The 23218-nt window shown below is 38.2% G+C and overlaps 1 protein-coding gene across 17 annotated transcripts in view; it reads left to right on the top strand.

Moving 5' to 3' along the window:
• MMP13 (matrix metallopeptidase 13) overlaps positions 1-23218 on the top strand; it is a 67704-nt gene that overhangs the window by 28722 nt on the left and 15764 nt on the right. For 2 of the 17 annotated variants that reach the window (XM_084975861.1, XM_084975870.1), the window contains exons 2-6: positions 14235-14393; positions 17045-17166; positions 18967-19064; positions 20518-20641; positions 22070-22146. In XM_084975861.1, coding sequence (XP_084831987.1) covers positions 22138-22146 — 9 coding nt within the window. In that variant the 5' untranslated portion in view covers positions 14235-14393; positions 17045-17166; positions 18967-19064; positions 20518-20641; positions 22070-22137. Of the gene's footprint in view, positions 1-1030; positions 1279-12521; positions 12650-14234; positions 14394-17044; positions 17261-18032; positions 18134-18863; positions 19065-20517; positions 20642-22069; positions 22147-23218 lie in introns of those variants that run through there. The other 15 variants (XM_084975864.1, XM_084975873.1, XM_084975859.1 and 12 more) reach the window with 12 other exon arrangements.

Raw genomic sequence — 23218 nt, 5'->3', positions numbered from 1 at the left:
TTTAGCACACCATGAATGTTCATATTTGTAACTTGAGTCACGTTATTCCCTTTGCCATCTATTCTACTGCCCATCCCACTGTTCCATTACTGGCTAGATTTGTTTAAACCCTACTTGTCTTTTCAACATAAGAGGTACCTCCTCTATACATTCTTCACTGCTCCCTTCTGGCGGCATTAATTCCTTCTTGTGTGTGTGTGTGTGTGTGTGTGTGTCTGTCTGTCTGTCTGTCTGTCTCCAAAGGCCATCATTTATACCCACTTCTAGAACAGTTATTTCACAGTAAGGTTGAGGTAGAGAGTTGTACCTATGCCCTCCTAGGATTGAATGTCTCTTTTTCACTCCAGGTTTCCACAAAGATGTTCCCTTGACATTCCTGACTTCTTTCTCCTCCCTGACTTTTCCCTATAGAGTAGTAACCTGGTCCAAGCTTTTGGTCCAGTGTCTAAATTGAATGGAGTTAGTCTATCTATGGTCCTGAGATTGCATGTTTGGTCTTTTTTCTCATGCCTTCTCCACACTGACCAGTGGGAGATAAGACCTGAAGTAAGCATGTCCACTTTGAAGATTAAACTTTCCCTCTGTTGGGCTATTCTAAAGTCTAAAGAATAAAGCAAAAGCAAACCCAGTTTAGCTTTCACATTAAGCTTTGTCTTTTAACCTAGTTTTTGTTGCTAATAAAGTTGATATATTACTTCCCTAGTTTTAATTGTTTTTTCATTGATTTCTAAATCCATGGAGAAGAAGGTGCTACTTATTAGGCTCCCTTCATTCTAGTCTTCTCTATATTATTTATTAATCTTTTGAACAAGACTATATCAGAGTCATCACATATCTAATGTGTCTGGCCCAGAGATGAATATATGAGAGGTGCTCAGTATGTGTTTCTTTGATTTACTTAACCAAAAGTAAGCATAAATGGGGACCTTAACATTGTGCCAAAGTAGGGACATAGCGGGGTGTCCTGCTGAATGCAATGAGCTCCAGCATTCATTTGTTTAACTTTTTGTGTGCTTTTGGCATTAATTAGCATCAATGAGCCAGAGTTACCCTGAAACAATTGACAACTGATCTGTGGAGTTCTCTGGTCTAGAGAAGTGTGGATCTGACACAATTCTGAAAGCCCAGGCTTTACCAGCTTGTGAGAATACAAGAGACCACGTTAACATTAATATTTGAATTTCCCTGGCACCTGGTCCCTACCTGTCACTAGGAATCCAGTCTCCTCATGTTATTTTGTGTATTCTCCAAGTGATAGGATATTGTAAGTACACAGGGGTAAGTCCACTTTATGTTCTTTTGATCCAGCTGTTTAAAAGTTACCTTAGCTCCTTTCTCTCTGCCACTGCCCTGTGAGAAAACACATGCCAGAGTGGTGCTGGGTCCTGTGCTACATTTTGTCATGGGAGGAACTACAGAGCTGAGGCCAGAAGATTGTCTGGGTCTTGAAGAATTCTTGCACCTAGTGAAGGGGAGGAGGTAATAGAGGAAGATGACCTGTGACAGAGACAAAACCAGTAAAAGTTTCCAGAGTTAGTTTGGCAGAAAATCTCAAATTTAAAACTATTTTTTTTTTTTTTTAGCAATTTTGTTTTTAAGGATATCCTCAGAGAGTCTCATACAGATTTAGTGTATGGATGTTTATTCCAACATTATTTTTATGAGTCTTTTCCAGAGTGTGATTTTGGTTGAGTGGTAGAACAAAGTTCAGATTGCAGAGATGCGTGAGTGAGGAGGAAATAGAGGCAGTGAAATCGAGGAGAGGAATGGGATAGTATCTTGAGGAGAAGAGTCAGAGTCCACTGTCAGAAACTGAGGGGAAGCCAATGCAACTGAGCAGAGGGGAGAGGATGGTGGGTAGAGATGAGGCTGGAGCATTGTTAGGCAGACTTCATAGGCCAGGGATAGGGGTTGGTTTCACTTTGAAAGCGATAGAAAACAATTGGAAGATTTTAGCTAAAGAATGAGTGATCTGATTTCCTGTTGGAAAACATTTATTTAAGCTGTTGTTTGAAGGATAAATTTTAGGGGGAAAATTTGAATCAGTGGGAACTGGTTAGTAGGTAATAACAAAAGATTGAAGAGCCAGCAATCAGCATGGGTTTTACAAAACCCATATTTTTTCCTGATTACACTAATAACCCTGAACTAAGCATAAGATGTAGATTACCCCAAATTTTAGGGTTTTCCCTTTGGAGAGATTTCCTGAATTAGAATGGCTGAATAAGAAATATAATCTTTTTTTCTTCAAAGTTGTCTGCAGAAGTGCTGTTCCCAATAGCTAAAAGATGTACACATCCCAAATGTCCATCAATGGATGAATGAGTAAACCAATTGTGGTATATACTTATATACAGTGGGGAATTATTCGACCACACAAATAATGAAGTACTGATACATGCTACAAGGTGATGAAGCTCTAAAACATTATGCTAATTGAAGAGGCCAGATATAAAAAGTCACATATTACATGATTTTATTTATACGAAATACCATAATAGGTAAGTCCATAGAAACAGAAAACAGACTGGGAGTTGCCAATGACTTGTGGAGCCGGGAGCATGGGGAAGGGCAATTGCTTAAAGGGTCCAGGGTTTTCTTTAGGGAAGGTGGAAGTGTTTTGGAACTCATTATATGTAGAGGTTACCCAACATCATGAATGCACTGTCACAGAATTATACAATTTAAAGCAGCGCATTTTGTTTATGAGACTTTCACCTCAATTAAAAATTTTTAAAAATTCATTTGTACATTTCTTAACTTTGAGGAACCTCATTTGCAGTGTTTTCACCAGTGCTTTCTAAAAGGGTGGTAGCAAGTTATCCTGGTGTCAGCAATATAGGAATCCCAGTTTCACCCTATGTGCCTGCCTATATGTTTGCAAATAACATTTCAGTTAAAATTTTTCATTTCTATGTTTCTCAGTTACATTTTCTCTTATAAAAATTGTCTTTTTGTCTTGTACTTATTTATCTACTGAGTTCTTATGCTTCTGTTACCATTTTGTATATCTTGTAAAATAAAAATATTCCTTTTTCTGTTTTGTTTCTTACACATATTTTCTATAGTCTGTCTGCCTTTTTTTAAAGTCTACTTTTTTTTTTTTTTTTTACAATTTTATATCATCAAGCTTATATGTTTTCTCCATTGTGATTACCTCTTTTACCTTTAGGCTGAGAGACTCACCCTTTTAAAAAGGTCTGACTTCTATTTTTATCTAGCTTTTCTATGGTTTGATCCATCAGGAGTTTATTTTTAATAGTTAAATATTTTTATAAGGTTTTCTATGGACAAAGGAGAAGCTGTAATTTCTTACCAGAATAATATAATTTTGAGCATGGTTTCTCAAAATTGAGCAATGTGCAGACCACTTTTAAAGGAAAAAAAAAAAAAGAACCCTTGACTCTTAATGATGACATTATTTTCATTACGTTATTTCCAATTTCCAATTACGGATTGACTTATGTCCTGTCAACATTTACATATTGAAGTCCTAACCCTAGCACTTCTGAATGTGACCTTATTTGAATGTAGGGTTATTGCAAATGTAATTAGTTAAGATGAGGTCATGCTGGAGTAGGGTGGGTCCCTAATCCAATGTGGTGTCCTTATGGAAAGGGGAAACTGGGATGTAGACATGCATGCAGGGAACACCACATGAAGACTGGAGTGAAGCTGTCACAAGCTAAGGAACTACCAGAAGCTAAGAGAAAGACCTGGAACAGATTTTTCCCTGGTGACTTCAGGGGGAATATGGACCTCCCAGAACCTTGTAACCTCATGATCTGAGAGATATTAAATTTCTGTTGTGTAAGCTACCCAAATACTTTCTAATGGGTACTCTAGCCAACTGGTATATTTATATATGTGCACCCCATAAACCTACAGTTCTTTTATGGCTATTAAAGCAAATTGAATTTATAAAATACATATAAATTATAATCCCCCCAAATTTAAATGAACTGCCACTAAGTGAATGTGACAACTGGCATAATTTTGCTACGACTGCATCATTACTCCCAACATGAAGACATTCCTGAGTGCAAATTCCTGTGCAATTCTCCCACCTTTTCTCTACTCCAGAACTTTCTTTTAGACAATGCTCATGACAGCATTTAGTTTTCACTGGGCCTATTCAGTTATCCCCTGATCTCAATAACTTAAAAATACAGCCGCAAACATGGGCTGGAAATCATGTTGTAGTTCTGGGTTCCAAGGTGGTCATTTAAATAACCCAGGCTACGCTTATGCTGATCACTTTTTAGAAGACCATTAAAATCAAAATACAAAAATGAAAAATTCTCATGGGAACGTTGTAGACCCCTAAGAACACATGGTACAAACTACCAGGTATGCAGAGACTTCAGTTTGAGAAAAGTTAATCCTGAGTGACCCTCCCACCCGGTGAGGTTTGCCCTGGGAATGACTCTCCCTGCTGCTTGCTTTCCAGTTAATGAACTAGATCACTGGTGACCTCACTCTGGTTTACTTTTCTATATTATGTTGACTTCTTCATGTCCTAGTCCCTTCTCAGAGAATCCTGAAGATGCTATGGTTGCTCCTTCAAGGCCAATTTCCTTGCTGCCACAGGTTGCTAAAAATGTGAGCTGCGAATAGGGTTTAATACAATGTTCTCATGACCTAGCGAGAAGGTTTTTTCTTTTTGTTTTTAATAATTTCAGTTCAACAAAAATCTGAGTTGAAAAGTATCAAATCAAAGACCAACAGGAAAACATGGATTTACATAAGCATTTACTGAAAAAAAAAAAAAATCTCAACACTGTAAATCTAGACTACTGTGGTCTTACTTCCCAAAATGCTCAGAGTAGGAACCGGAAAGCCAGCAAACCACTTCTCACGCTCTATAATTTGGAAGAGAAGAGAACTAGATTTCACAGTTTGGACACCTTTGCTCAACTATGTTGTAAGCATATTTCTCTTCAAATTCCTGGGAAAACTAGCGTTCCTCTACAATGCTAGATTTTGCCCAATGCTGGCCTAAAAAAAAAAAAAAAAAATGGCTTAAAGAATTTAGTCGAGGTTTCTGGTGGAAATAAGTATCACAATCGTTGAAACATTCTAAATTTGTTTTACCCATGTTTGCTAATGGGAACATCCGACATGAAACCTGCTGATTTGCTCATTTGTGCAGTGCTACCTCCTGGGACCGGATGAGAGACGGGATGTCTGTAAGCTGGGAGCACTTGGCTGGATCTCTTCCCAAGACAACTTTGAAGTTGAGATGATTCAGCCAACCAATCTTCAGAATGGGGAGGCTAGAGAGACTATGTAGCACAGGGAAAGAAGTCTAAATTTGAGTCCTGGAAGACCTTAGATAGGCAAGATATTACACTTTCTTACCTCTTGTTTTCACATGTGTACCTTGAAGAAATAGACATACTTTATAGGATATTGTAAAACATTAATTGAAGTAAAATATATAAAGTGTTTCTGCCCTCCCCACATTATATAATATCTACACATACATACAAATATTAAGTTGAACCATTTGAAATTCCCAGTATTGACCATTTTTGACCTAAAAATGGCAATTTCATATGGTTTGACACATAGGTATATAAAGTTATGAGCAATGGCGAAAAAGAAGCACTACCTTTTGGGGATGAAGAAAGCACACATCTATACTTAAAGACAGGATGGAAGATATCTGACCCAACACAACACCCAATAGATGGCACAGTGTCCCCAGCATACATTTAAGAAAGAGCTCAACAAGAGAATCAAAGTAGGCAGTGGGGCCATTTTGGCATGTAGATGCTTTATTAATATCAACTCTTCAAAGGAAGCAATTTGTGAGCTTAAAAACAGAATACACCCAACTTTCCAAGGCAAATTAAAAACTCACCATGAAATGGCCTCGATATTTAATTTTCATTTCCTTAATTAACCCTGAGGTGTTTAATGTTGATGCCAGGATGTGAGTCATGATATTTTGCTCATTCACCTTTATTTGCTATAGCACAAAGGAATGGACCAGCCCTGCGACAGGTCCGATTATACAATAGTTTTTCCTCTTTTCAGACCTGCAATGAGCAATGTTCTATCCATTTGCCACCCCCACATCCAGTCTCCTAGAAATGATTTGCCACCTCCAGGTTTTGTCTTCAGATTAATGGCTCATATTTTCACGTTTCGACTAGGTGACCTTCCTACCCGGTGGCTGGATGAGTTCCTGTGGCTTTGTCCAGTGAGGAGGCAAGGTGACCACTAAGAGAAATTGGGTCAAAATGGTGAAGATCCAGGTCAGGAGATCAGTTTAGTGTCTGTAATGAATTTTTACCCTTTGGGCTTAAAAAATGAAAAGCCCAGGAAACGCAGCCTCGTAGAGGCTGGGATGGGGGTTGTTAGTGAGCTGTCAGCAAGGAGGCCTCCAGGGTGGTTTACACCCAAATTTCTGTTAATTTCCTGAGTTCTCTGGAATTAGGAGTTCAGGGAAACCCTTCAGCATTTAGCAAATACAGAAATTGCATCAGGTTTCTTACCAAACACAGGCCCAATGCATTGCTCAATGTCTGTATGGTAAAAATTATATGCTGTGGTGTATGTAAAAGAGGAAAAACCATAAGTGGAGGGCATCTCATCCCACAGTAAAGCAGTGCCAATTTCAGTTGGTAGCACCACAGTGGCTTCCAGTAACCTAAAGGAAAATATTATGTTAACCTGTTTCCCTAATGTGCTACTTTCTTCAAAACAGAAGCAGTGAAATGTTTGACTCAAAAACAATATTCTAGATTTTTAACAGGGTCTTGATGAATTATTAATTATTTTTGCTTGTGTTTAATCTCTTTTTTTACCTGGTTGGTTTATTGTTGGTGATTTTATAGAGATGGAATCTGAGTGACAAGTCCTATTTATTTTGACTTGGAATTTTTTCTGTCCAAAGCCTGAAGAACTCTGCCCCAGTAATTATGTAGGACAGGTTTATTCCAAGCCTAATTAGGAGTATTATGTGAAAATGTCATATGTCAAATATAAGTCAAGTTCCAATTTGGGATGTTATTTTTTCTTTGTCTCTTTTTTAAGGGCCTCATCCGTGACATATGGAAGTTTCCAGGCTGCTAGGGGTCTAATCAGAGCAGCAGCTGCCAGCCTACGCCAAAGCAACACCAGATCCTAGCCTCATCTGTGACCACCACAGCTCATGGAAACATAGGATCCTTAACCCACTGAGCAGGGCCAGAAACTGAACCTGAGTCCTCGGTGATACTAGTCTGGCTTGTTACACCAAGACACACTGGGAACTCCAGAATGTTATTTTTGATCTAAGCAAATCTGGCTTTTTATAAGACAAAATTTATAGTAGTAGAGACATGATCAAGTTGAGAATTATGCAGTTCAGTGAAGTGTTCTTGAAACACTTTGTTTTCAAGATGCCTACTCAGTGACTACTGTAAAATATGTATCAGCAGGTGAAAAATGCTGGAGAACACCTTACTTGGGAAATCATGAGTCTGGGATAATTCCCATTTCCTCCCATCTTGGTCCTTGGGGACTCTCAAACAAACTAAGTTTTGAGTCATCGGTACATATTATTAACAAGCAGAAAGCGATTTGTCTGGGTTTTGTGTCCTACTGGACCAATGGTGCTAACCAAGCATTACATAGAAATCTTCAGAATCTTTCAGCCTCAAGTGTTCACCTCTTGATAATCCAGCATGCTCACCCTCTTGGCTTCTAGCCTTAGGTTTCTTCTATGAGATATACTTCTTTTTTCCCTCTCCAAATTCCTTTTTTTTTTTAGTTAACTTACATTACAGGATAGTGGTTAAGCACATGGGCTTTCGTGCCAGAAAGAGCTAAGTTTAATTCCTGCACCTACCATTTACTGGCTTTAAGAAGTATGAAGTCTCTGAATTTATTTTCTGATTAGAAGGGAATGATAATAATAATAATAAAAATATAGTTATGTATCATTACACATATGAAAAAAGATTTAGCCTAGTTACTAAATAAGTATTAGCTTATTAGATTTAAATAATAAGGGATATTATTTAAGGGACTTGTTAACTCTGACTTCTCCCTTACCCTCTTTGCTCATCTTGCATTATCTTTTATATTCTAATAGCATTAGCCAACTCTAGTATAGACTGTGAAGCAGCCTCAGAATTTTAGGGAAGAATGATTTGCTTAGTACATACCATGCCCACAGCCCCCTGCCCAGGACTAACCCCGTGCATATTTGTCACCATTCTTTATGTTGACCACCATGTCACCATCGTGGCCACCGAATTTAACCAGGACCCTTGAAACTAAAGGTAGACATTCATAGACTTGCTAGAAAACTTTATGCAAGAGGAGCAATTCTACATTGGGGAGTATCTAAATGAATCAATCAGATTCTCTATCTCAGAGTATATCAGAGATACACAGAGAGGAGAGACTGAAAAACCTACAACCAACAGGATAATAAGCAGACGCTCTGAAGTCACAAATAATCAGAAATCATGAAAGAAGGAGGGACTGGGAGTGTCAGGGATTAGCATAGGCAAGTGGAGGTTAAGCAGAAGCGAGGAATCAGAGAGGAGAAGAAAGGCACGAGGCTGACAGTGTCCTTAAGTTAGTGACTGGCCTTGGTGGGGATATCATAAGAGCTGCTGCTGGACAGCTAGAACTGGCACTGAATTGGGGAAGAAGACTGGTTTTCCGTGAGAGCTGCCCAGATGACTGTAAACATTTTAAAGGTACTAGGCCTCCATGAATCCCTTCATGTATTCCCAGAGAGTGACCACTTGGTGACCAACTTCTGACTTCTGTGGGCCAACACTGTGGGCCTCCATATCCAAGCATTCCAGCAGCAGGTGTTTCACACATTGTGATCTTTTCAGGTTGGCCTTGACTGTTTGCTCAAACATAAAGACTGGTGAGGAGAAAGGTCAAGAAGACTCCCGTGAACTCCTGCATTAAAACCATAAAGAACATGATCTATCTACTTGTTTATCTCCATAAAGCTGCCTCATATGCCATCTCTTAAAATGCCTTTTACCATTTTCTCTACAGTCCAAGCCCCTCACCAAAGCCCTGCAGAACCTAATGAAAGTTCACAGCCTCTGTGAAGTGTTTTCCAGTTGACTGACTTCTCCCTGATCTGCTGTAGCTCTTGTCTATTTCTGTTGTCCTATATTAGAATGTGGTAAGAGAAATATTCCTTTGTACAAAGGATTCTGTTCATTGGGATTTTCCCCCGTTCTGTGTCTAAAAGATTACATCTTCTATTTCTTGCATGTATTCTAAAACTTTAACTACTATGCTTCATGTGCGAATGATATTCAAAAAATATTGGCTTATCTTCAGTAATAACACACAACAACAGTAATAACTGACATTGATGACAGGGGGGAGAACCTGCTGTCTGTCAGGTGCAGAGCTGCTGCTTGTTATTATTTTTTTAATCTTTTCTTTTTTTAAGGCCGCACTGGGGTATATGGAAGTTTTCAGTCTAGGGGTTGAATCAGAGCTGCGACTGCTGTCCTTCACCACAGCCACACCGGATTCGAGCCGAATTTGCAACCTATGCTGCTGCTTGCGGCAATGTGGACCCACTGAGCAAGGTCAGGGATCCAATGCACATCCTCACTGAGACTACGTGGAGCCATAACAGGAACACCTGCTTTACTTATGTTGCTTCTGTTCCTCATATTGATAAGAAAGAAGGATATTTTTCATCCCTGGTTTGTACACTAGAAAAAGCAAACTTAGAAAGTTAAATAATTTTGCCAATGTCACACAGCTTCAAAGTCACCCATCAAGATCACACTTGGTACCTGTTTCCACTGTACACTGATGGTTAATGTTTTCAGGCATCATACGGAGGGGACTCCATATCTGGAGTGCTGCTGTTGCTCATTATCTGAACTTTGAGCTTTCATGGTTGTCTACTTTATTTTGAATATAATTTGCCCTTCTGAACTAAGATTTTTCTTCCTTAAATGGCTTTTAAGGAAATGAAAAATCTCTTGCTTGTTATCTGTCATTCTTTCTCTCTTTTTTATGGTTATGGAAAATCCAGTGGTGATTCATACATACAAAATCAATTTCAAAGTTTTTAGTAAAGGTATGCAGCACCGTCTTCTCTGCCCCAAGGGCATGGCTCACAGAGTCTTCATATCATTTATACTTTCATCCAGTGTAAGCTGCAAATACTGTCTGGAGTTGAAGCCAGACAATATGATTCATATTATCTAGTGACTCTTAGTACCTTAAAATCTTAACAAACATAGAAGAGATTGTAAACAACTTCTTTAAACTGTATGTATTAATGTCAATAGTATAATAATAATAATAGTTAGATTACCAAATTTGTTACTTTTATTAATAAAGATATATTATTATTTTTATTGTTTTTTTTTTTCTTTTTACTGCCTCATCTGTGGCATGTGGAAGTTCCCAGGCTAGGGGTTGAATTGGAGCTTTACCTGCAGGCTTGCACCACAGACATGGCAACACTGGATCCAAGCCACATCTGTGACCTACCCTGCAGCTTGTGGCAATGCCAGATCCTTAACCCACTGAAGGAGGCCAGGGATTGAACCCACATCCCCATGGAAAATATGTCGTGTTCTTAACCCACTGAGCCACAGCGGGAACTCCTAGCTCATTAACTCTTAACTGAATAAGGCTATGTACAATATAAACTGAATTTGGGCCTAGGCAATTTTTCTCTTTAGCGTATCCATCAGCCCTGTAATTTCTGAGCCCTGAGTTCATAAATATCAATAATTACAAATAGTGTGCAGCCCACAGAAAAACTATTATGAATTAGGTTAGGTTCATAGAGAATGCTTTTCAGACAACTTAAAAAAAATAAAACAAAAAACCCTCTAACCCTTCTCCTGATTAATTATATTCTGATCAGGGAGTTGCTTGTATTGTCATATTTTGTTGTCTCTGTTTTCCTGAGACAAAAATATGTGTGTATAAAAAGGCAGTTGAACTTCCATTGCAGAGCAAAAAGCAGATAAATGCCCTTTATAACAGGTAATTTGGGTTAGGCTGGTCTGGGATGGAAGAGTAGTTATAAAGCTCAACAAGGTTACATATCTCTGCTGCCCTAATAGCCTTTGCCCTAAAAATCATCTCTGGATCATGGTAGCTCAATACAGACCAGAGCTTTTCAAAAGAAACTAACAAATGGGTGCTCCAATGTTAATTTGCACAGAGGAATACAATGCGAGGTAAAAAAAATGACTATTAAGGAATCATATCCAATAATAGATATAACCTTTTCCACGGAGAGATGCCTATGTGAGAAATATAACCAAGTTTGGGGATTTTGTTGTTGTTGTTGTTGTTGATTTGGTAGCAGAGCAAAAAGCTCTGGGTAATCTTAAAGAATTGTTCCTTCAGACCTTGCCCGTTACTCTTTTCTCCCTCACAGACCAGATACCCCAGGCAGAACAAGTAGATATTGCTGCAGACAAATATGCCTATATGTCAGCCTTTACTCTGTTAAAATTATATAGAAGAACTAAATGTTATAAACTGTACAAGAACCAAGAGAATGGGAGGGTATATTATTAGCACTTGAGAAATTTCAATAAATTTCTGAAATTAATAAAATGATAATACTGGTATTTCAGTACTTGTTTTATAAAATTCTATGTTTGATACTCCTATTTCATTTTAAAAAACATTCAGAGTTTATAACATTTTAAAAAATATCATTGAAATTAAGTAGTTAATGCATTTTAAAATTTCTAAGTATATTTTAGAACAAAAAATTTATTGGGACTTGTCAAACATGTATTAGCTTTTAAAAATAAATTATCAAAACAAATTTTTAAAATAAAAAGCAAATTATTTTAATCTTTAGTTTGATCATTTTTTTTTTTTCTTTTCAGGGCTGCACCTGTGGCAAATGGAAGTTCCCAGCTAGGGATCCAATGGGAGCTGCAGCTGTCAGCCTGTGCCACATCCACAGCAATGCCTGATCTGAGCTGTGTCTGTGACCTACACCACAGCTCACAGAAATGCTGGATCCTTAACCCAATGAGTGAGGCCAGGGATGGACCTGCAACATCTTGGATACTAGTTGAGTTTGCAACCCGCTAAGCCACAATGGGAACTCCCTTTAGTTTCATCATTTGTAAATGAATTTTTCTTATACATGTATTAATTTCAGTTTTCTCATCTTCACACCCCAAATTTTGGTAAAATCTTTCCTTTGCTCTCATAATTCAAAAATTGGTCTCCATTAATTGTGTGAGATCAGTCATGAGGAATAAGAAAGTGTTGAGGGAATTCCCACTGTGGAGAAATGGGATACTGTGGCGCAAGTGGGTTGGCGTCTCTGGAGCACTGGGACAGAGGTTCCATCCCCAGCTAGGCATGTTGGGTTAAAGATCCAGCAATGTTGCAGCTGCTGTGTAGGTTGCAACTACGGCTTGGGTCTGATCCCTGGCCAGGGAAATACATATGCCTCTGGGCTGCCAAAAAAGAAAAAACATAATGAAATAAAATGCTGAGCTTTTCAAATGATTTACATTTGTTATATTATTTTCTAGGTTACCTGTTATTATAGTATCACTCTCACTGCTTTCTAGTATGTTTTTGTTGAATTGGAGAGAAAGAGGTAGAATTCCAAATGGTACCTCGGGGTGCAATTCCAAGGAAGTGTGCACTGCATGTGAATGTAAGCTGTCCCTGGGAACCACAGAAATCACTGAGAATGGTGCCTCTACTTGGATCTTATCAGCAAGCCATTTTTAACCACCACTGGTTTCTGGGAACCATTTCCTGATTTAATGCCTAAATTTGGGGAGTGGGTCATCTTAATTTTTGAGATTTTTGACCTGCTTCCATCAACTGACTAAATTCTGTAAGATAATGACTAATGGTGGCGCAAACTGGTTCAAAATCATTTATTTAATCTGGATATGGCAAAATACACTGGGAGCAAAAGAGATATTAAGACGACTGTCTCTGATTACAATGTACTTGCCTTTTCAAACTGAAAGCACTCTGAAGTCACCCTCAACATGGCGGGAGTGGGATTTTCCAAGATGTGTAAAGTGTTTATAATTGGAGGAAGAGTAGATCAAATTCTGTATTTAATCTCTTCCTTGATCAGTTTCATCAGCTTGTATATTTGTACAAGAAGGGGTCAAAAATCTACACAATCAGTGTAGTCAGTGTTTTGGAAATTTTGAAAAGAATTTTGGTTTTGGAAAAAATTAACACATATCCTCAATGATGCTTTACCAGGCAAATGGCTCATTTCCTAACATCTGGATTATGTTAATATCACTTATGGTTGGATTCATGGTTAAAAATGGTCCTGGCAGCAAAGTGATTAGATGGGTTCCCAAGTTGAGGCAAGCTAGCCGTGAGGGTCCTTGGGTCATGATCTGTTGGGAAAATTCTTCTTAGTTCTATTATCCTATCTAGTCCTATTAGTAACTTTGTATCTGTGTATCTCAACTCACTCAGATTCTTAGCCACTCTCTAGTAAATAAGAGTCAAAGCAAAAGGACAGTGCTTGACCCTTTGTTGTTTCAGAATAAATGCCATTTCCTTTCTAAACTACCTCTCTTCCTCCCTACCATTTCTTCTTCCTCCTTTTTCTATTATCTTGCCTCTTTCTTTCCTTCCTCTCCTCTCCTTCCCATCTTCCTCCCTCCTCTCCTCCCTCCCTTCTTACCTTCCTCTTTCCCTCCCTCTCTCGTTTCCTCCCTTCCTCTTTTCCCTACATCTTATGTCAGATGGAAAATTATAACTTTCCTGTTGCTCAGCCAATTTTAGAGATAAAATTTTCAAAAAAGCAATATTTACATTCTATATTTATGATCATTAAACAAGCCTTTGCTTCTATTCATAAATTTTGGACAGAAAAATGTGCTACACCTGTTCTGTCCATGAACAGAAAGTAATGCAACAAAGTAGTGATAGGAAATAAGTCATATGCCAATATTTTGATCCTATAAAAGAGGCGCAGTGAGGCAGAGGTTCAAATTCTCTCCTTCCAAACTCCCACTCTCAAGTGGAGGTCTCTGCAGAAGCTCAAGCGGCAGAAGCAACTCTGTGCTTATAGTTTGTCAGTTCCAGAATATTGCTGTCTGCTGGCCCCTATCAGTCCCTCCCCTACTTCCAGAGAACAGGATTTCCTCACCAAGGCAGAACTGCTTCTCACAGAGGTAGTGGCTCCTCCTTTCACTGTTTTCTGAATTTAGCATGTAGTTTTCTCATTTAATGGGCACCATTGTGTGCTTTCTTTCTAGCACTATTTGAAAGCCTGTTATCAACTCCCCTTGAGATGAACACATGGAAAGGAAATCTGAACTTCTGGGCAGTAGACTTCAGCATATGCAAGCCTTCTTTGGTCTACGAGCAAGTGGCTAAGGAGACGGAGAAACTTAAAACCCTATGAAGCAGCTAAGGTGTGTGCGGTCCCTGATACAGTGAAGTCTAATTTTTTCTTTAAAAAATGGAGTGGCTAACTGATACCTTGACCAACAAGTGAAAAAGTGGCTCGTAATTTTTTCTCTATGCAGTGTGTATGCTACTTTAGCTGGAAAGATCAGCTTCAGCAGTTTAGCATGTGTTTAGTAGTTTGGAGGTAATACGTAGTATCCTAGACTATCCCAGTCTGTAGGCTGACTAGCATTAACTTTTATCTCTTTGTGTGGTTTTAAGGAAATTTCTCAATGTCTTTGAACCTGTTTTCCAATGTTGTATAAAAGGATTAGGTTGGATGATCTCTGAATGTCCTTTTGGTGTTATTCCAAAATCACATTCTTGTGTATTCCAAACCAGGCTTATCTCTGCTACTTGAATATTGAGTTAGTCAATCTTCTCTAGGGGGCTTAAATATCTTAAAAGAAAATAATTTTTTATTCAAAAATATGGTAGAAAACTAATGATGTCATTTTTCCCTTATGTAGTAATTTTCAATGAGAACTGAACTTTAAAATAGTTAAAATCAGCTGTTTCTTAATAATGGTAGTGTGGTGCAACAACATTTTCCAGAAAAATCTGGAAAGTTCAAAAACAGCAAATATTGAGCCTATATTATTGGGTGGAACTGATTCTTTCGCAAGTGAGATTTTAAATTATAATTCAAGTGAAACAAGAGATTAAGACCCTAGATAATTCCAGCATGAAATCTGTAAATAATCATCTTGAGCCTGTCTTTATTTGCAATTATTCTTTTGTTTATCCATTCAACATATTTAAATTGAGAGTGTAATATATAACAGGCATGGGTCAAATCTCTAGGAATTTAAAAATGAGTAAGAAACACTTTTGTGCTCAATCTCTAGTAGAATCAGAAAGATATTTCGCCACTAGTGGATGTGCTTTTAAAGTAAAACCTCTTTGATTTAAAGGCTATTAAATGTTTTATTTAGTATGCATAAATCTCATTTAGCAAAATGTCAGAGAAAGGAAGCCTTTCAGTATACTCCTATGCTAAAGGTATAGTTTTACTTGAAAGGCAAATCAAGTTAGGGTGAAGTAGCTAATTTTTCCCAAGAATCTGTGAACTTGATGGTTCTCTTAATTGTCTCTTGCCTTGAACTTCAATGAAATCAACAAACCTTCAAATATTTTACATTAAGTAGAATTTTGCACTCATTTAAAATTATTAATGTCTTTATAGGATTTTTTTTTCCCTTTTCATGGCTGCACCTGTGGCATACAGAAGTTCCCAGGCAAGGGGTCAAGTCAGAGCTATAGCTGCTGGCCTACACCACAGCCACAGCAATGGCGGATCCAAGCCACATCTGCCAGCAACATCACAGCTCATGGCAACTCCAGATCCTTAACCCACTGAGTGAGGCTGGGATTTACTCAAATCCTCATGGACACTGTGTTGGGTTCTTAACCCAGTGAGCCACAATGGGAACTCCCTTTATAGTAATGTTTTAAGTATAAGGTGATTATGGTGCAGTTTAAATTTTTAAACTAAGAATACTTGGAGATATGTAAAAGTTAAGGCTGTCTCTAAAGAAATTTGAATATACCAGATTCTGATTTCATAAGGAAACAAGGACAATGAAAAAGCTAGGTTCAAAAAGTACAACAATCTTTAAAATGTCACATTTTAATGCCTCTGTGTGTTAATTAGAATAGCAAAATACACTCTAGCTCTTTCCCCTAAAACTGTGGACCATGTTGTCCAGGCAACATTCAAGCTGTGGAGTCATAAAACCCAACTCCATTTCACTAGAGTTTTCTGGGACACTACTGACATATGACCTTCTTTGAAAGCAGAGGTAATGAAAAATTGTCTTTATCGAAGAGTTTCATCTTTTTAATATACTCCCCCTGAACTGTAGGTTTTGTTCTTAAAATTTTTTTCCACAATTATTTTCTGAATTGTTCCCCTTTTGGAACATGGGGATTTTGTCCCCATTTGATGGGTCCTTTGAATGGCCGGCTCATGCCTTGTCTCCTGGGGAGGGACTTGGATGCGATGTTCATTTTGACGATGATGAACCCTGGACAAATGATTCCAAAGGGAAAGGGGAATATCTTTCAGTCAGCACTGATGTAATCCTATTCACTGAATTTGTGCAATCATTGACCTCAAAGGGTAGTCAAAGTGACAAAAGTTCCCCATTTGGGAGAAAATTGATTTGTCCATTTTATGTAAATAAATTGTCAAAACATTGAGTTTTCTATCTCAGATCCCCAACAGCAATTAAGGCAATAAAACAGAATCAACGAAAATGCTTTTTGAGGTCTTGGATGGTGAAACTGACACCGCCAGGACTGTGTGCTAACACTGCAAAGCTTGACTTGACCCAGGTTTTTCACACCCTCCCCCCCCACCCCCGGTGGTTGAAGAAGAAGTAACATGGTTTCTAACTGTTGACCGTTGCAGCTTCAGTGTGGTGGAAATAATTTACAGTGATGTGCAAATAAAACATAGTGTCTATATATTCAGATATAAAACAATGATGGTTATTTCATGTTTTATGGCTTTATATTATATTCCTACTCTTCACTAACGCTTTAACTAATATATTAAGAGACAGGCAACACAGGCATTAAATATCTATCCACAACCTCTCTATTTTCTTATTAGAGAAAGAATGTCATCGTGTCCCTGATCTGGCATAGAAAATATATCCTTTTTAATTAACTAAAGAGCATAGAAAAGCTTGCTGAAAAACGTCTCTAACTTGGGCAAATGGGGAATTAGGAGAGGTGTGTGTTTATATCAACTACATACTAATAGATGTATTTGCCGGCTACTTTCTGCCAGAAGGCTTGCCTGAATCAACAAGAATTGATGTAATTGGTATGTTTATAGTTTTAATGCAAATGTTGCTAAATGCTTTAAATAACCTAAAACCTCAAATTTGAGTCTCCCTCATGTGTCCATTATTGCTAGAAGCTCACCAATTGTTTTCATAGTGCCCAAACAAACTCCAGATAAACTCCATTATCATTGATTCAAATTTAACTTTTCGTAGGTATTCTATGTCAAGCACATATTATTCATCAGGTGTTTTGGCTATTAACAATATAAACAACAACAAAAGTTACAAAAATACAATGATCAAATTCTTAAAATGTGCCATTTACTTTACAATTAAATACTCCTACTCATTCTATAAGACTGAATTCCTTATCCCCTCTCCACAGATGGGTCTGCCTGGTTTCAGGGCCAAAATCAGTACAGTATTTGCTTGCTTGCTTTCTCCTTCCTTCCTTTCTTTTTTTTCTTTCTTTTTTACAGCTGCACCTGCAGCAAATGAGAGTTCCCTGGCCAGGGGTCAAATCAGAGGTGCAACTGAGGCCCATGCCACAGCCACAGCAACATGGGATCTGAGCCACATCTGTGACTACGCTGCAGCTTGTGGATCCTTAACCCATATCCTCATGGGGATATTGTGGGGTTCTTAACCTGCTGAGCCACAATGGGGTCTCCCTGTTATTATTATTATTTTTTTTACATTTTCCAAACTAAGTTTTTGATATAATGGTGCAGTTGTGCAATGCCCACATATTCTTTTTCACTGCAAGTAAAGTGACCATCATTTTTCTCTTAATCATTACTGCCTAACAACTGAGGAGTCAAAGGACTCAATGAATTGGTGATGGAAACTCCAGCCTGGACCACTTGGGCACTTGCTGTGTCAGGGTCACTTGCCTCAGACCATTGAAAAGGGTATCCTTGCTTTTTTCCTTCTCCACTAAATATGCAACACAGAAGAGATATAATTAATGAGGCTTAAAGAATTTGCCTGAAAAATCTGATTTTGTGTGGTTCTACCTGGATCATTGATGCTATATTCCTTCATAGACATTAACCTACTTGCTGTTGCTGCACATGAATTTGGCCACACTTTGGGGCCTCACCATTCCAATGACCCCGAGGCTCCGATGTACCTTATCTGATACACACCCACTTTAGCCAGAAAAAAATGTTCTCCAAGGGTGACGTCAAATGTACCAAGCTCTCCCTTTTGATGAAGTTTGAGGTTTTTGTTTGTTTTGGGGGTTTTTTTGTTTGCTTTTTGTTTTGGCTGTACCTGGAAGTTCCTGGGCCATGGATTAAAACCACACCACAACAGTGACCTGAACTGCTGCAATAACAATGCCAGATCCTCAACCTGCTGGGCCACAAGGGAGCTCAAGGTTTTCTTCTCATTCTAGAAGTATTTTCTTGCCTTGCTAATTCTCTAAGACAGCTTTTCCCTAATATGTGTACTGTGGAATTCCAACCCTGCCAAGAAGCAACAGAAAACTGTTCAAAGCTCAAACAACTGTGTGAATCACTCTAAGCTCTAGCCCTTTCTTAGATTTTCATGATCTCATGAAGCTCCGAGAATTCCTCCAAGAAAGAAACTGGTTCATGGTTGTTTAACCCAATATCTCTTAAATTTATTTGACCATAGATGGTTCCCTCTTTTCCTCCCTCCTGCTCCTGCTACCTTTCTTCCTGCCTACTATTAATATTGGTGGAACGCCTCTGATAACCTGTGGAATGGGGTTTCACAGCATCTCTTTTGAAAAAGGCAGTCCTAAGACATATTAAAGTAAGGAGAGTTCTTCACGAGTTTGTGGAAGTCTGGATCTGAGAAAATCAGGATTATCAGGTTGGCCTCCATTTATTTTTCATCCAAATTTTTAATCTTATTTCAAAAGGCATATTTTATAATAATTATCTGTGAACCTCTAGTTTAAGATTCTCCAAATCTTTTTCCCATCTCAGAAGAGAAGCTTATTATTATTGTATGTTGCCCTTTAGCAAAATGCATGGCTGGTACAGATTACAGAGTACTGTTTTGTAAAATCCATCCTGTTAAAATTTATAGAATTTATATTAAATACAGTCCAAATTTTTGTAAGAAAAGAAAGTCCTATTAATGGTGGGAGATTTATTAATTGAAATATAATCCAATTAATGGATAACAATTAACTTATAATCTAATTAGTAAAGGACATGACATCAGTCTTGGCCAGGAGAAAATGTTCCTTACCTGTAGGCCTTGGAGACAGGGTAAGACAGTCATTACCTTTACCATCAAAATAAAGCTTTTATTATAATGATTTCTTCTTATGGCCACACCCAAAGCATATGGAAATTCCTAGGCTGTGGGTTGAATCAGACCTGTAGCTGCTGGCCTACGCTGCAGCTTGCAGCAATGCCAGATCCTTAACCCACTGAGAGAGACCAGAGATTCAACCCACATCCTTACAGACACTATGTAGGGTTCTTAACTTGCTGAGCCACAGTGAGAACTCCAAAACTTTCATTTCATTTCTTTTCTTACTCTCTGTGAAATTTAAAAATAGGGAGCTATTATTATCCTTGTATCTTAAAATAAATATATAATTTATACATGAAACTATACATTAAATTTTAAGACATAAGATACATTTAATGTACAAGAAGGTACAGTAAATTAGCACTTATTGGGACTGGAAAATGTGTTACTGTTTTCCTACTTTAATCCTTATGTCATCAACTGTATATCAGTGAGGATCCAACCAGGAACCAGAAACCACGTTAGGTATTAGAGGATTAAGTTTCACAGGTGATGGAAGGGCTGAGAAGATAAACAGAAGAGTGAAAGGACCTTGTAGCAACCCTGAAAACCTCTACCAGCCCCTGAGGCTAGGGGGACAGAGGGAGGAGATGATGTGACCAATCCTGGAGACTGACAGAGGGGAGTTAAGAGTCCATGGTGGGGCAGCCTGCACGGAGCTGGAACCACAGCAGGAGGGGCCATCTACAGAGGACTAGAGACAGTGTCACACCTCCCAAGGAAGAGAGAGAGGACAGGAGCACCTGGCTTTCTCCTCCAGCTCTCCAGCGCCTCGCTTTGGCAGAACCTACCTAGACGCTATTTTGCAAGAGGGCCCCAGAAAAGTACTAGTTAGCAGTGGAAGGGTTGAGGTCAGGAAGTTAAGGACATAAACTCCTTAAAGCAAACCAGTGACCCTTCCCTCTTGTGCAGGGAGACACAGGGTGGTATCTGAGAGTAAGAATTAGGAATGAGCCATCGTAATGATCTGAAGACTTCTTCCTATCTCTTTTAAATCTAGATATCAAAACTAGAATGCTAGTGGTTATTTTGACTTTGAAAAGAATCCAGAGACAATTTGAAGCCAACAAAAGCACCATTCTGGATGGGATGACCACCTTTTTCACTGCAGACAAGTACTGAAGGTATGAAATCATCCTAGCAGTGAGATTAAGTTTGCCTTTGTTGGCAGTTTATGGCAGCAGTGAGTTCCTGTCTATAATCTTCAGAAATTAATTAACTAGGGTATGTAGAAAAATTTTAAATTATTAACTCCTTAATGCAGAGCATTATTAAGATACATTTTGTTCAATTCTGAGTCCATTCTCGATTTTGTAATAGATTCAATGAAGAAAGGCAAACCATGGATGACGGTTACCCCAAATGTATTAAAGATGACTTAGAATTGAAAATAAAATAGATGAGGCATACAAATAATCTGGCAAGTTTTTGAATTCTGGAAAGTACTGATTTTAAAAACCTTTAAGATTGACTATCATCTAAATAAATCAACTTTAAGGATAAAGTAGAAGTTGTTACATGTTTTTAAACAAAAGATTATCTGATTTAAAAAGTAAAATGCAGGGAGTTCCTGTTTTGGCTCAGTGGTTAACAAACTCGACCAGCACCCATGAGGATGCAGTTTCAATCCCTGGCCTCCCTCAGTGGGTTAAGGATCCGGCATTCCCGTGAGCTGTGGTGTAAGTTGCAGATGTGGCTCGGATCCTGCTTTGCTGTTATTGTGGTGTAGCTCCAGTTGGACCCTTAGCTGGGGAATCTCCATATGCCATGGGTGTGGCCCTAAAAAGACAAAAAGTAAAAAAAAAAGTAATATACAAAAAAGTAATAAACTTATTACATAAGACTGGAAAATAGGGAAAAAACTAGAAGATAAAAATGACTGTGATACCCTAAGATTTTTTAGATTTTATATATATATACAGATTTTTTATATTTTGTTTATATATATTTTGCATATAAATTATATATATTTTATATATATATAAAAATCTAAAAAAACTTGGGGTATCACAGTCATTTTTTTCTTCTAGTTTTTTCCCTATTTTCCAGTCTTATGTAATAAGTTTATTACTTTTTTTGTATATTACTTTTTAAATCAGAAAATCTTTTGTTTAAAATTATGTAACAACTTCTACTTCAGTGAATTAAGGTCACAAGGTGAGGTTAGGCTGTTTTAAAAATAGCCTTTTTGCTTCATTGTTTAAATATTAGGGATTTTAAAATACACTGAAATTGCTTGTTGTTAAAAACCACTCAGGCCCCATTTCTCTAGCTTGTTTTCATTTCTATTATTCACTGCCAAACAATCCTGAATTTTTCAGAGACATTTGCACAGGGATGGGCTAGAAAGTGTGTTCTATTCCTGGCTGTTTTCTCTCACAGTATTTGGTTAAAGCTGGAAGAGGTGGACATTCAGTGACCACTCTTTTTAGCAAAACACAATAAAAATTAAAATTCATTAGGAACGGAGCCCAGGAAATTGTGTTTTGACTTTCAGATGTCATACTCTAGTAAGAACTAAAAACAATTTTTTTTTTTTTTTTTTTTTGCAGATTCTATTTATTTCTTTTGTAGATCAACCCAAAATGAATGCAGGAACTCTGAAGAGCATGCAATTCAGATGTTAAAAGTAAGTGACCTCCAAAATTGCTGACCTGCTTTGCAGCTTCCACATCTAAAATAGTGGATTATGGGAGTTTCTGTTGTGGCTCAGCAGGTTAAGGACCTGACATTGTCTCTGTGAGGATGTGGGCTCAATTCCCTCGCTCAGTGAATTAAGGATCCTGTGTTGCCATAAACTGCAGTATAGGCTGTGGATGCAGCTTGACTCTAGTGTTGCCGTGGCTGTGGCGTGGACCACAGCTGCAGCTCCAATTCGACCCCTAATCCAGGAACTTCCATATGCTACAGGTATGGCTGTAAAAAGAAAGAAATAAAATAGAGGATTATGCCATGATTACGCATACGTAGGTTAAGTGGGGCACTCTTACACCTTAATCTAGGGTGCAATCTGATTAAGTGTTTTAATTCTAGATTAGTTCTTTTTTTTAAAAGCACATGTGCCCATTTTATGAGGTTATAGGTGAAAAAAAAATTTAAAAAGGACAGAAAATCAGAGACTAGAACAAAGTGAGGTAGGAGATAGGTGGGACCCAGGTGAAGCATTTACAACCTGTTTCCTGGTTTCCTATTTATAACCAGTCTCCTGTTTACACTTGAAGGTAAAGATAGGTGACTGAAGCAGGCTGAGCACTTAGAGCTGTCTCCTTCTGACATCTCAAGGTAAAGGTAAAGGTGAGAACAAAGAGGAGATAAGCTCTGCTTGAGTAAAAGATAAGGAGACCATATTTCCCTTATTCTTGAGGTCAAGAAGACTTCCCAGAGGACACACGCAGAAAAGTTCCTGGGGTCAAAAGGGGAGGGGGCACTAGCCTATAATATGTCCTATCAGCTTCCCAAGGACCCTCAGGCTGGAATTCATTGGCTAAAAGATGTGCACACATTGGGAGGGCCTGAGTCAAATCAGATGTGGACCGTGAACAAGGTGATTGGCCAAAGGAGAAAAAAGACAGAAAACTACCCCATGTAAATGATTTAAACCACATCTTTTTTTTTTTTTTTTTTTTTTTTGCCATTTCTTGGGCCGCTCTCTCGGCATATGGAGGTTCCCAAGCTAGGGGTCTAATCGGCGCCATAGCTGC

Source organism: Sus scrofa, chromosome 9 (assembly GCF_054392235.1).
Source record: "Sus scrofa isolate SSC_HxYL_T2T_F1_AM1 chromosome 9, Sscrofa_HxYL_maternal_Yorkshire_Landrace_v2.0, whole genome shotgun sequence".
NCBI classification, from domain to species: domain Eukaryota; kingdom Metazoa; phylum Chordata; class Mammalia; order Artiodactyla; family Suidae; genus Sus; species Sus scrofa.
Note: the sequence above shows the minus strand (reverse complement) of the source record. Positions and strands in the feature narration are given on the sequence as shown.